This window comes from Aspergillus caelatus (genome assembly GCF_009193585.1).
Source record: "Aspergillus caelatus strain CBS 763.97 unplaced genomic scaffold BDV27scaffold_62, whole genome shotgun sequence".
Classification (NCBI taxonomy): domain Eukaryota; kingdom Fungi; phylum Ascomycota; class Eurotiomycetes; order Eurotiales; family Aspergillaceae; genus Aspergillus; species Aspergillus caelatus.
The window spans coordinates 147,110-160,574 of NW_022475325.1; the positions used below are offsets into that span (position 1 = coordinate 147,110).

General features: G+C 49.5%; 5 protein-coding genes across 5 annotated transcripts; 2 read left to right on the top strand and 3 right to left on the bottom strand.

Moving 5' to 3' along the window:
* Positions 1-28: 28 nt before the first annotated feature.
* BDV27DRAFT_100230 (eukaryotic translation initiation factor 3 subunit J) lies at positions 29-1,461 on the bottom strand. The gene is made up of 3 exons (XM_032064258.1): positions 1,303-1,461; positions 1,139-1,212; positions 29-1,037 (listed from the first exon to the last, which is right to left on the bottom strand). The coding sequence occupies exons 1-3, from the start codon at positions 1,319-1,321 to the stop codon at positions 336-338; spliced, it is 795 nt and encodes a 264-aa protein (XP_031928895.1). The 5' UTR covers positions 1,322-1,461; the 3' UTR covers positions 29-335.
* Positions 1,462-1,657: 196 nt separating this feature from the next.
* On the bottom strand, positions 1,658-4,029 carry aspf22 (enolase acuN). The gene is made up of 6 exons (XM_032066516.1): positions 3,911-4,029; positions 3,325-3,457; positions 3,193-3,249; positions 2,785-3,124; positions 2,280-2,720; positions 1,658-2,220 (listed from the first exon to the last, which is right to left on the bottom strand). The coding sequence occupies exons 2-6, from the start codon at positions 3,446-3,448 to the stop codon at positions 1,866-1,868; spliced, it is 1,317 nt and encodes a 438-aa protein (XP_031928896.1). The 5' UTR covers positions 3,449-3,457; positions 3,911-4,029; the 3' UTR covers positions 1,658-1,865.
* Positions 4,030-4,784: 755 nt separating this feature from the next.
* rpt4 (proteasome regulatory particle base subunit RPT4) lies at positions 4,785-6,498 on the top strand. The gene is made up of 4 exons (XM_032066517.1): positions 4,785-5,133; positions 5,257-5,643; positions 5,698-6,154; positions 6,214-6,498. Exons 1-4 carry the CDS (start codon positions 4,917-4,919, stop codon positions 6,332-6,334), a joined length of 1,182 nt encoding a protein of 393 aa, XP_031928897.1. The 5' UTR covers positions 4,785-4,916; the 3' UTR covers positions 6,335-6,498.
* Positions 6,499-7,255: 757 nt separating this feature from the next.
* Positions 7,256-10,102, top strand: BDV27DRAFT_100279 (glycoside hydrolase family 47 protein). The gene is made up of 4 exons (XM_032064259.1): positions 7,256-7,384; positions 7,494-8,222; positions 8,281-8,907; positions 8,970-10,102. Exons 2-4 carry the CDS (start codon positions 7,730-7,732, stop codon positions 9,983-9,985), a joined length of 2,136 nt encoding a protein of 711 aa, XP_031928898.1. The 5' UTR covers positions 7,256-7,384; positions 7,494-7,729; the 3' UTR covers positions 9,986-10,102.
* A 1-nt stretch (position 10,103) lies between these two features.
* BDV27DRAFT_100280 (M20 family metallopeptidase) lies at positions 10,104-11,717 on the bottom strand. The gene has a single exon (XM_032064260.1). The coding sequence runs from the start codon at positions 11,612-11,614 to the stop codon at positions 10,322-10,324; it is 1,293 nt and encodes a 430-aa protein (XP_031928899.1). The 5' UTR covers positions 11,615-11,717; the 3' UTR covers positions 10,104-10,321.
* Between the last annotated feature and the right edge of the window lie 1,748 nt (positions 11,718-13,465).

Here is a 13,465-nt window from a genome sequence, read left to right on the forward strand (position 1 = left end):
TGCAAAGTCCCGTGTTAAGAACGATTTCCAGGTTCTATCTGTCTGAAGAGTCTCTATCCATCTTCAACTTTTGTGTCGCTCAACTTGACCGAAAAATAGCATTCTAGGGCAGGGCAAGTAACGCACGTCTCTATCGTATTAATATATACTACCAGAAGAGGAGGCAAGGAACATAAAGAACAGAAACAACGCGAAGGAACTGTTTAGGGGCGGATATACAAGAGTCGGCAGGCATCATGTCATACTGACAGGGAACTGGCAACTATGAGGGCACGAAAGGAGGCAATAAAGAAATGAGATGAAACGAAAATAGTAAAATGAGATGGAATGATCAATCACATGAAATCGTCATCACCCAATCCATCATCACCATTGTCATAATCAGCATCAAGCTTGTTATCTCTGGAAGTAACCAGCGACACCTTCGTCTTGGCCGCCTTACTCTTCTTGTTACCCTTGTCTGCGGCGCGCTCCTCTCTCATCTTTTCGTTACTCATAGTAGTCATAGCACTAGCGATTTTCTTGACATCTGCGCTGTTCAGCTCCTTGACAAGCTGCTTAGCGAACTCCTGCGCCCACAGGGAATAGTGAGGCTTCTTTGAATGGGGAGTCAAGAGCGGGATAAGGGTGGAAGTCAAACGAGCGAACTGGTCCTTAGTGGTAGGCTTGAACAGAGGCATGGCAGAGAGATCGACGGCCTGCGTCGGGTCGGCCGAGTCACTTATAACGATAGCCTTGGGAGCTCCGCGGTTCCGGTTGAGGTCGATATCACCGAACAGATCCTCAGCGTGCTTGAGATCGGAATCCTTCTGGGCGCGGCGCAGACGGGCTCTCTTGTCGGCATCGTCCTCCTCGCTCTCGGAATCTTCCTCCTCGGCCTTCTTCTTGCGCTCCTCCTTGTGCTCCTGTATACGCTGCGACTTGCTCTTCTTATTTGCGGCAGCTTCGGCGTCGGCCTTAGCCTTGGCTTCGGCCGCCTTGGCTGCCTTTTCCCGCTCTACTTCGGAGTCTTCGGCGGCGTCCCAGGAGTCGAGAACCTGTTGAATATTCCAGCTGATTAGCAGATTGTGCCTCCGGGCGATGGTCATATGTGCTATATATAGTGGGGTAAAATAGCAAATAAGAAAAATTAACCCACCTCCTCTTCTTCTTCATCGTCAAACCTGCGACGGGGAGCCACAGGAGGAGGGGAGCCACTGTCCTCCTCATCATCTGCGAGAGAAAAGTGGGAACTGTCAGTAAAGTGTTCTGGTAAAAAAAGCAGACTGTATGCAGAAGGCCACAAATTTCAGATATCCTTACCCCACCGTTCGGGCGCCATGGCTAGTGAAGATTGTATAAAGTGGTAAAAGCTTCAAACTTCTAATGACTCGATAACAGGGCGAGTAAGTGCCGTGTATCTCAGCAAGAGGGCCGTCGTGGGTGAATCAATAACCCGAAGGCGAGTTTGATGTGGGCGAGTGAGCCGTCCCTCACAATAACTTCACGATAAAACAATCTGGTGGTGGGGTTAGTAGCGGTCACGTGTCCCGATACCGTTCACGCCCATTCATCAGACATCCGGTGTCAACATCATTATAAAGTATATATCTATATTGGTACTATCGCTACTAGGGACGGTCTACATTAGAGGTTTTATTTATTTATTTAAATTTTTTTTTTTTTGAATTGCACTTTTATTGCATTACTGCCACTATATCTGGCCTAATCGAATCGTCATCATAAATCTTAAAAAGAATATCATCTGTAGTACTGTAGAGGCTGCAAGTAGCGGGAACCCGGGTATGCAGTGCGGTCCCGAGTCCAACCATCTTTCGATAATGTGCAAGGTTGGTTGGTGGACGTCATATAATCATACGGTTCATTTACAGGTTAACAGAGGTGCGGAACTTTTCGCCAGCATAGACGGCGTTGGCACCAAGCTCCTCCTCGATACGGAGGATCTGGTTCAGCTTAGCCAGACGCTCGGAACGGGCAGGAGCACCGGTCTTGATCTGGCCAGAGCGGAGACCGACAGCGATATCGGCAATGGTGACATCCTCAGTCTCACCGGAACGGTGGGAAACCATGACACCCCAGTTGTCGGCGTAGGAGTCCTTGGCAGCCTGAATGGACTCGGTAAGGGTACCAATCTGGTTGACCTTGAGAAGAAGGGCGTTGCAAGCCTTCGTCTCGATGGCCTTCTTGATACGCAAAGGGTTGGTGACGGTCAAGTCATCACTGTGGAGTTCATGTTAATTCGGTTCGAATATGACACTGAATGGAAAAGGATTACATACCCAACAATCTGGAAGTCAGAAGTCTTGTAGAAGTAGCTCCAGGCCTCCCAGTCGTCCTCAGCGAAGGGGTCCTCAATGCTGACAATGGGGTACTTGCTGGCAAGAGACTTGTAGAGGTCGGCCAGCTGCTCATAGGTGAGCCACTTGGAGGGGTCGCTGTCGGGGTTCTTGAAGTCAAGATCGTACTTCTCGACATCAGCCTTGTAGAATTCGCTGGAAGCAACGTCCATGGCAATCTTCATCTTGCCAGCGTAACCGGCCTGCTCAATGGCCTCGGTGATGAGGTCAAGAGCCTCCTCAGCAGTCTGGATATCGGGAGCAACGCCACCCTCGTCACCAACATTGCCAGCAGACTGGCCGTACTTCTCCTTGGCGAGAGCCTTGAGCTTCTGGTAGACCTCAGCACCCTGGCGGAGAGCCTCGGAGAAAGAAGGGGCAGCGCTATCAGCCATGTTAGTATAGCTGCAGGAGAATGGGGGCACGTTATCTGAGCCCGGGTACTTACGAAGGAACAATCATGAACTCCTGGAAAGCCAGACGGCCACCAGCGTGAGAGCCACCGTTCAGAACATTCTGGAAGGGGACAGGAAGCACATAGGGCTTCTTGGTACCAGCGAGGTCGGAGATGTGAGCGTAGAGAGGGACACCCTTCTCAGCAGCACCAGCCTTGGCGATGGCCAAGCTGACACCGAGGATGGCGTTAGCACCGAGTTTAGCCTTGTTGGCAGTTCCATCAAGCTTGTTGAGGAACTCGTCGACCTTGGACTGGTCCTTGACATCAAGGTTCTCCTTGATGACGGCGTCGGCAATGATCTTGTTGACGTTGTTGACAGCGTTAAGGACACCTGTTCTCCGTCGGTACAATCAGCCTCCGTTGCACCAGACAGGCATTCGGGGAGCATCTAATACATACCCTTTCCACCCCAGTGGGTCTTGTCACCGTCACGGAGCTCGTGAGCCTCGTGCTGGCCTATAGTTTGACCGTCAGTATGTCAGAACGAGGACAAGTACATAGAATGCTCTGTTGTCAAGTGGGGTCACTAACCAGTGGAAGCACCAGAGGGAACGATAGCGCGGTGCAAACCAGTCTCAGTGACAACGTCCACCTCAACGGTAGGGTTACCGCGGGAGTCGTAAACAGAGCGGGCGTGGATCTTGGTGATAGGCATTTTGACGAGCTGAGGAATTGTTCAGTCGACTAGTTTGGAGGACGGAAGAAAACAAAAAAAAGGGAGGAGGAACGACAGATATAAACGAAGGGAATGGAAAATCAAAACAGTTCTGGATCGGTGTTGGGAGGAGACTAGCAGCGGGGGTTGTGTTCACCGACGACCCAAAAAGAATGATCGGATGGTTCAGTGACGGAGTACAAGGTAGAGGCAGTGGTGGGGAGATCCAATTTCAGTTGACCGAGAGTCAGGAACAGTTACAACGACATTCAGGGAGATGTCAATTAAGATAACACGATTGTGGTATAACAGAGAGGCACGATAGAACGATCATCGAGTTTCCTGATCGTCCTCGTCCTCCTCTCTCTTTGCAATGGAGGGGTCATGATTACCGTAACAAAATAGTGGGATGGTGGGGTAGAAGGTAATGATCTCAGTGGAAAACAAAACAACCAAACTCACCTATGGGAGATGACGATAAGACTGAGTTAGGAGGCTAATAATGGGACGGTCGTCGTTGGAGAAATGGGGTAAAAAATAAAAAGATAAATAAAGAAGAAGGAGAGAATTAAATAGGTGTCAACAATTAAAGTTGGAAAGGTCTAGTTCTTGTACCATCCTCGTCCTCTTCCCCGGCAAAAGCTCTCGACCTCGTCCTCCCGAATCTTTCCAACGAAATGGTGGGGCTCATCAGTCTTCTGTGACTCTCGCTGGCTGAGCTCTCTGTCAACTGTGCCAACCCTGCCGCGAGATCTTCCGCATTCCCTCGGGGTAAAGCGGGTAAATTGATGCTTGCCCTCCATAGTTACTAAAAGATTCACATTCTTGTTTCTGGGGTACCTTGGTAGTAGATCATTCTATGTATACTATGCCTTGGTTAGAACCGCATGGTTGTCGACAGGTATACTAGTCCAAGTGTATATATGTATGTATGTATGTATGTATGTATGTATGTATGAATGGATGGACAAAATATCATTCTAGAGGATGGTAGGTAAAAGCTACTATAATCCTTGATGTCCATTGGGGGTTATTCCCTTGTCCGGGTACACTCTGTTGTCCCGAAGGGTTCACGTCAGTTGATTCAAGTGTCTTTTGAGCACTGGAGACTGTCTGGAAATTTCCATATTGCGTAATGACGAAAACAGAGGTTACCCGCTGACACCTTGATGCCTGAGCAACCCGGATAATAGATACTGCGCAACATCATTCAGGCATCAATTCCATGTGACCTGGCTGGGTGTCCCGTATTGGGGTCAGGTGACCTCATGGCTTTGGTGGCTCCGTAAGCTCCTCGACAGCTTGCCGAGCTGATGATAGCATTGAGATCAGATACCCCCAACGAGCCATCCGCGGTTACCATCTCTGCCATCTCTATCTCTCCCGCGTATATTCCTATTCCATCCTCTTCTGATTTTATAAATCTCTCTTTGGATCGTTCACGTCGGATCATCTGTGAGGTCTCACAATGAACGGCGCTGCTGACCCGGAGAGAGAGCAGGCGCTCGAGGACTACAAGAAGAGCCTGCTGGAGCTCCGAGAATGGGAGGCCAAGCTCAAATCGCTTCGGATGGGAATTAAGGACTTGCAAAGAGAGTTTGATATCTCGGAGGAAAATATTAAGGCCCTACAGAGTGTGGGTCAGATCATCGGTGAAGTGTTGAAGCAGCTGGATGAGGAGAGATGTACGTTTATTCGGTGGTTACTCCCACAATGCTTCGTTTCCAACATAAAACACTACATATAACTTATGATGAATGGTGGACTGCTTCAATCTACAGTTTACATAGGCTAACTTCAACCCATAGTCATTGTTAAGGCATCATCCGGTCCCCGTTATGTCGTCGGTTGCCGTTCGAAGGTCGATAAGTCGAAACTGAAACAAGGGACTCGTGTCGCCCTTGATATGACAACCCTGACGATCATGCGGATGCTGCCACGGGAGGTCGACCCATTAGTATACAACATGTCTTTGGAGGACCCGGGACAAGTCAACTTCGCTGGTATTGGTGGCTTGAACGAACAAATCCGAGAGTTACGAGAAGTGATCGAGTTGCCGCTCAAAAACCCCGAGCTTTTCCACCGAGTTGGTATTAAACCACCCAAAGGTGTCCTTCTTTATGGGCCTCCTGGTACAGGAAAGACACTGCTGGCACGTGCTGTGGCAAGCTCTATGGAGACCAACTTCTTGAAAGGTGAGCGCATTATGTTCATTGAGAATACAGGACGCCTTTGCTGATCATTTGAAGTTGTGTCGTCTGCTATCGTCGACAAGTACATCGGTGAATCTGCACGGTTAATAAGAGAAATGTTCGGGTACGCCAAGGAGCATGAGCCTTGTATTATATTCATGGATGAAATCGACGCTATCGGTGGTAGACGGTTCTCTGAGGGTACATCCGCTGACCGTGAAATCCAACGGACGTTGATGGAGCTTCTTAACCAATTGGATGGGTTCGATTACCTCGGGAAGACGAAAATCATCATGGCTACGAACAGACCTGATACTCTTGATCCCGCTCTGTTGCGAGCGGGTCGTTTGGACCGCAAGATTGAGATTCCTCTGCCCAATGAAGTTGGTCGCTTGGAGATCTTGAAGATCCACTCCAGTACAGTCCAACTCGAGGGTGATATTGACTTTGAGAGCGTCGTGAAGATGAGTGACGGTCTTAATGGAGCAGATCTGCGTAATGTTGTCACGGAAGCGTATGTTATTTCATTCCTACTCTTTTGTTTGCGGTCGATGTTTCTGACAATGAACACAGTGGTTTGTTTGCCATTAAAGACTACCGAGACGCTATCAACCAAGACGACTTCAACCGGGCGGTGCGCAAGGTGGCGGAAGCTAAGAAGCTGGAAGGCAAGCTGGAGTACCAGAAGCTTTAGTGACAATGATTTCTCCGAGGATGACATTACAAAATCGGTCATGTTTAGATAATATGCAATCGGTTTCACGAGCTTTTCACGATGCTGACTTTATTTCAAGAGAGAATACACCCCGTAGGATGGCGCGCATACCGCTCGTTGCTGGATCAAAGACTTGGTTGAATCGTAAATCGCTTACTATTTATAAAAGACGTAGATACTTATCAAAATGGGTGAAGAACACCCCGTAAGTACTAGCTTGAGTGAGACACACTCTCTCCCTCTTTTTTTTTTTCCATCTTTTGTTTATTCTTCCTATGGAGCGTTGACCAGCCGAGGGTTCTCGGGATTGCGAAAGGATTACGAATATCCTTCTAGCCACCGCAGATCGAATACCCCATCTGGGACGGAGGAAAGATACTTACTTCGAGAACAAGCTACCGATACGGTTTAAGAAGGCGGTATATCAGAGATGCTCTTGAACTACCCACTACCTACTGTAGGTAAATACTTTTTCGCAATCGCCAGGTGGCCAAAGTATGAGAGAGCCAAGAAAAACAAACTTCCGCCGTACAAGGGTCCATCTATTTGGCTCCGCTCTGCATATGGGCGGGTCTTGACGACGTAAGTAGTAGGTAGGTCGTTTTTTTCATGATCAGAAGGCGTACACGAAGGGTCAAAAATGAAGAGCGATAGAGATCCCCCGAATTATTTATTATTCATTTTCCTTGTGATTTGGGATCAACCTTACTACTACTACTACCTAAGGTACTTTACTTACTACTACTACTACTACTAGTACCTTGCTCAGGACCAAGACATTTCATTGGCAGAATTACAGCATTCACCAGCGGTCTCCACTTGTTTCATGCGTGCCCTCTTACTTCTTATAGTTTTAAATCCCAGAATGAAATCCCTCCCCCCATCGCAATAATTGTCCAACCCAAATCCCGACTCTGTGCTGTGCACCTCATGAATTTATTTCGCTTGTGTTCTTTTTCATGAATAACGATTTGTAAAGCTCTACAAAACGCGTTGCAATAGGCAATCGAGTACAACGCTGCACGCTTGGTTAGTTGTTGACACCTAGCTTCAACCTGTCATTATTACTCCATACAACTGCTATGTGAACCATGGTTGTAAGCAATATTTCTAACGTTTTTCTCCCCCATACTTGTAGGATTTATTTTCCCGTCACCAATTTTGCCTTATAGATAGCTCTACCTCTTCGTTCGAGCGTTTGACACCGATCAGTGGATAGAGGGAATAGACAATCATCCGTGCCTCGCGAAAATAAAAGACAAGTTAGCGCCTATGCTGATTGACTGCTCACTTTCTTCGCTATAGCGAGTGGGTTCCGCGAAGGCCACCTCTATCCTATACGAGCTTAAACAAGTGGCACAAGGGCCCACGGCTATGTCGTTCCATTACCCTCCCAGAAATCCGTCGCTTTCTCCCCAACCACCCCTCGAGAACAACGCCTGGCGTACGAGTCGCAGTCCCGGGCCTAAGCTAGGCGGATACGGACTTTCGCAGTCCGCTGGGGTATCCAACAATCTGACCACGTTCTTCGGCGACGGTCGTACCCTTCCCATGTACAAAGATAAGCCCTACTTTGCGCCTCGGCGCACGGGCCCAAAAGTTAGGCAGAGGAGAGTTCTCTACGGCGGACTTTGTCTATTCTTTCTAGTTTCGCTGTGGTATTATATGTCTGGTAGCTGGGGCAAGCCTGAGATAAAGACGCCAGAGTCGGAGAAAGGAGAAGAGCTCTGGGCTTGGTTGCAGAGCTTGGACAAGGAGCCAGCCTACAATGGCCAAGAACTAAAGGGTATCGACTGGGCAGCCAGGCGAGAGAAAGTCAGGGATGCATTCATTGTTAGTTGGGATGACTACGCGAAGAATGGGTGGGGTATGTTTTAAGGTGTCGCTCCTTATGCAGTCAATAACGGTATACTAATGCTGGGCAGGGCTGGACCAATATCGTCCAGTTGCTAAGGATGGCAAAAACATGGTCGAAGGTGGGCTGGGCTGGATAATCGTTGACGCGCTTGACACGATGATAATGATGAACCTCACGTCACGGGTCCAGCATGCCCGCGACTGGATTCATCATTCGCTACAATACAATCAGAACCACGATGTCAGCACTTTTGAAACCACCATTCGCATGTTAGGCGGTCTCTTGTCAGCACATTATCTTTCCACCATGTATACAGATCTGGCACCAGCCTCGGGTGACGAGGACTTGTATATTGAGAAGGCGACCGACCTCGCAGAGCGGTTATCAGGGGCATTCGAGTCAAACTCTGGGGTACCGTACGCCAGCATCAATCTCAAAACGTCCCAGGGGATACCGGCACATTCGGATAATGGCGCTTCCTCTACAGCCGAAGCGACGACTGTGCAGCTGGAGTTCAAGTATTTGGCCAAGTTAACCGGGGAAGCAGAGTACTGGCGGATGGCGGAGAAGGTGATGGAAGTAGTGGATGGGTCGAAAATGGAAGATGGTCTGGTTCCCATCTATATTTATCCGGATACCGGCAAGTTCAGAGGGAACAACATCCGCCTCGGTAGTAGAGGCGATTCCTACTATGGTACAGTCTTTTCTGGGAGTTCCTTCCTCATTGTCCGATAACTAACACCTCTACTTTGCCAGAATATCTCATCAAGCAGTATCTCCAAACATCGGAACAGGAGCCGGTCTATAAGGAGATGTGGGACGAAGCGCTGATTGGGATCCGCAAACACTTGATTGCCTATACAAAGCGCGCCCAGTTGGCGATTGTGGGAGAACGGCCCGAAGGCCTAGAGGGAAAACTCTCACCCAAAATGGATCACCTTGTCTGCTTCTTACCCGGAACGATTGCGCTCGGCGCAACTGGGGGTTTACCGCTATCGCAGGCGAAAAAGTCGCCCAATTGGAGTCAACGGCATGATGAAGAGATCCTCCTTGCCAAAGAGTTGATGAAAACATGCTGGGCGACTTACCTCGCCACAAAGACAGGTCTTGCGGCTGAAATCACCTACTTCAAACTGGACAATCCCCCGGTCACGATGCAAGATATGTACCCAGAGTCCACTCTAACCACCGGCAACCGAAAATCTCAACAAGAAGACCTTCCCCTGAAGTCCAAGCCGCTCTACCCATTAGATGATGAAACCTTAAACTGGGAAAACGACCTCGACATCCACATGCAAGACCGACACAACCTCCAACGCCCCGAGACCCTCGAATCCCTCTTCTACATGTACCGAATCACCGGCGACGAAACCTATCGTCACTGGGGCTGGGAGATGTTCAAATCATTCATCCGACACACCGCTATCGTCGGACACGACAACCATCACCCCGATCCCACCTCCGATAAGCCAGCCGAACCAAGCCGGTCGCGAATTATCAGCTTCACCTCCCTAAACAACGTCAATATCATCCCACCCACCCGCAGAGACAATATGGAGAGTTTCTGGATGGCAGAAACCCTTAAATACTTCTATTTACTCTTCTCGGATCGCGACTTCATTCCACTCGAGGAAAACGTCTTCAACACCGAGGCGCACCCATTCCCCCGGTTCAAGTTAGGGGGAGAACTGAAGACGGGATGGGAGCGGAAGAGCAGTGAAGCTGAATCGGTGCCTGAGTCGGCACCGCAGGGGCAAGAGCAAGCTCCCTAAGAGGGACGTAAAGATCACTGCTTTCTATGTAGCTATTTGGCTGCGATTTGGGATAGTCTTTGGTTGGAGTACTTTAGCGTTGGATTGGTATGCTATATACCTTGAACTGGTATTCATTTCTATATCTTTGACTATGGGCCTAATATTGTAACTTCTGATAGTAGACGGGATTTCTTGGGAATAATACATTGTCATCGTCTCTCCATCGTTGACAGGTTTTGTAAAGCAAATCATACTTCGATCTAAAGCAACTAGAGCATATATGCTCTGACTCTAGGGTTACCTCTATGTGAGACGCATGGGTATATAACATCGCACGCAAACAGAGGATCAATCTTAACGACGCTGCAAAGCCGCCTCAATCAACTTCCGATATCCGCGAACAGCCTCCTGCAGATCCCCAACAGTTATAGCTTCATTATCACCATGGGCAACATGGATACTGCCGGGACCATACAGGTAACGACGAACGGGGCCGTCCTCACGCTCGTGGATCTGCAGATTCGGCACATCCGTGCCGTAGTTTACCGTCGTAATGTCGAAGCCATCAACGTCCGTATCTAGGTCCTGAGGGGGATATCCTTCGGAGCGGGTGCTGAACTCCGCGTACACATCGGGGTTGCCATCCGTGGCATCGCACACGGCTCGTCGGACGATATCCCGTGCCTCGTCAGGGGTGCCCGCGGCCAGACGCACGGCCACGTCAGCGCGAGCAATGGCGGGGACGACGTTGGCAGCGACACCGGCTTCTACTCTGCCGATGTTGACGGTTGTGTTGCCGTACTTTGGGCTGGAAGGGAGACCGCCCTTGTCGGCAGGAATGTTGCCCAGCTGGTCGACGCGGGAGAGGGCCGGGAGGACGGCGGAAATGGCACTGCGGCCGAGCCAGGGGTATCCGGAGTGGGCAGCATGGCCCTTGGCGACGATTTCGAAGCCCAGCATGCCCTTGTGGCCGGAGACGAGAGCGAGTTCGGTGGGTTCACCGAAGATCACAGTGTGGAAGGCGGAAGGAGCTGGGTTGAGTGAGGATTCCGAGAATGCTCGCATGCCATCTCCGCCGGTTTCTTCACCGACGACGAAGAGTAAACCTAGGGGTGCACTGGGATTTTGCTCAAGAACGTCGAGAGCAGCGAAGATTTGGGCTGCGACGCTGCCTTTGGCGTCGACGGAGCCACGGCCGGAGATGCGAATCGTGGACGGGTCATTATCCGTTGTCGAGTCGGTGTCCAAGGAGTACGGGATAAACGGTGGGACAGTATCGATGTGACTGGTAAGGAGAATTTCCGGGGTATTGGAAGATGGGTAGGCAAAGATATTGAAGCGCTCTTGGTTATCCGTCTGGGACGACGAAGTTACTGCCTGCTTAATGACGGTGAAGTTGCGGGCGCGGAGAAACTTGGCGATGAACTCCCCAACACTGTGCTCGTTGCTAGAAATAGATTCAATCTGCACAATATCTCGGTGAAAAGATAGGAAGGGCGAGGCATTGATCACTTCCTCGGCGGAATTGAACGTCCCTGTTGATGGTGACGATGTTGTCGGCACACCCAGAGGTGATTGTGGAAATGCGGGGTGCGGAGAAGCTGCCGTGAGAGCAGCGCTCAGCAAAAGCGAGTAGACGGACTTCATGGAGGATGTCTTTGAGCAGGCGGACTATTGCCTGTCCAGTGAGTATGATTACCCGATGGATTTGCCTGAAAGTGGGACAAAAATGACGATGCTAGCTCGAGGCCTACGTAAATGGCGTTAAGTGAATCTGAGTTCCTGTTCCGAGGGTCCATTGGGAGTGTACATCACGTGCATCCGGAGATAGTACCCGCTGGATTGATTCCTGTTCGGGAGATACTAATGGGGTTCCTTAGGTATCGCTACGTACTAGACCCTGTACAGTTAGCCGGCAACACGACCTTTCATATTGCGCAATCGTGACCGAATTTGATCAAACAGTGCTAATTCCATTGACCGTACATAGCACGACCAACACGGTAGATCAAATATGCTTCATCAATCGCCTAACGCGACCCGATGATCCTCACATATGTACTATGTACTATATACTCTATACTCCGGACTCTGGACTCGTATACACAGACGATTGCCGCTGTGATGGATAAATCGAGTCGATGTATCCACCGATTCAGCTGGGAAGTGATTACCAAGCTCACTTATCTAGGTTTGTCATGGAAAAAGCATTCCAAGCCCGAGTTCGGGGAATCGGCTTTCTAGAAGGCTGACACCAGTTGCCAAGCATGCCGGAACCAAAGACCGCCGCCAGCTGGAACTCGCCCACGCGAATATTCTTTCTTTCTGTCCTTTCGTAGGGGTTTGTAAAAAGTGGTCGGGCGGGGTTCTCGTTCCGGCAACCCATTGCAATGAAGTTCGAGCCCATGAAGGTTCCCTTCTGCTGGCTCCGACCATGTGGGCCTGACGTCGGCACCCACAAGCCTGAAGGGCCTCTGAGCGCGATGCGTCACCAAGCAACCAGGCTTCTCGTGGTACTGACCCATCGCGACTGACAGTGCTAAACATGATTACCTGAGAGGGCAGGTGCGGGCGACATTCTCCGTCGGCGGTACTCTGTACTCTAATTCGATGCGATGGAGGTGGTGGGGGAGGGTTTACTTACATACCTACATTGAAAAGTACGTGCATACAGAATACCCTGGATAACTAACACCAGATTATTGGAGCTGGCGACAACACGAACATACATATATAGTCCGTACGTTATGCATCGTTATCCTCTCTGAAAAATGGGAGCGCCCTTCGTCCAACCACCCTGGTCTCGGGACTTGGCCGATGAAACTGATAGGTCATGGTACTTTCGTCCCAGGCAGAATGACGATGACGGTCGCACGGCGTTAGAAGGAATCCACCAGCCCGCTGGAGCTATGTCAATTTGATGGGGTCCTGTGCTCGACCAGTCGAGGTCCGCCGGAGTCTAGACAACGGCCTTTGTTCTTCTTTACCCTAAGGAGTACAATTAGTTCGTCACTGGGGGTCCCCTCTCGCTTGATTTTTTTTTTGGGGGTGGAGGGGGGGCAATGACGGTGGGAAGAAGCCGTTGGATCTCGCGGGTACACGGGAATCGGTTCCTTTTTTTAATTTTTAAAGTATAATCCTCCTTCTTTGATCAAATCTAAAACCTTTTTTTTTGTCTTTTTCCATATTTATCTTTTACCCTGATCGAAAATCATGGTGGCCATATACCGTATCTTTTATCCGGTCGAAAACCAAAGAAGCAAAGAAGAAAAAGGTAAAAAAGAAAGAGATGGAAGAACCATGGCAAGGTATTGAACGGAACCACTGAACTCCCACGGAACTGGACGGAGCCAACTAAACTGGGCAAATTTTAGACGATCCTCCATATCTCGGCATGGGCAGGAAAACATGCTTGAGGTTGGGGGCTGTCAGATTGGTAAGTAAATTCAATGGATTAAAAAGAAAAATTGAAATAAAGATTATAAATAAGAAAAAAAA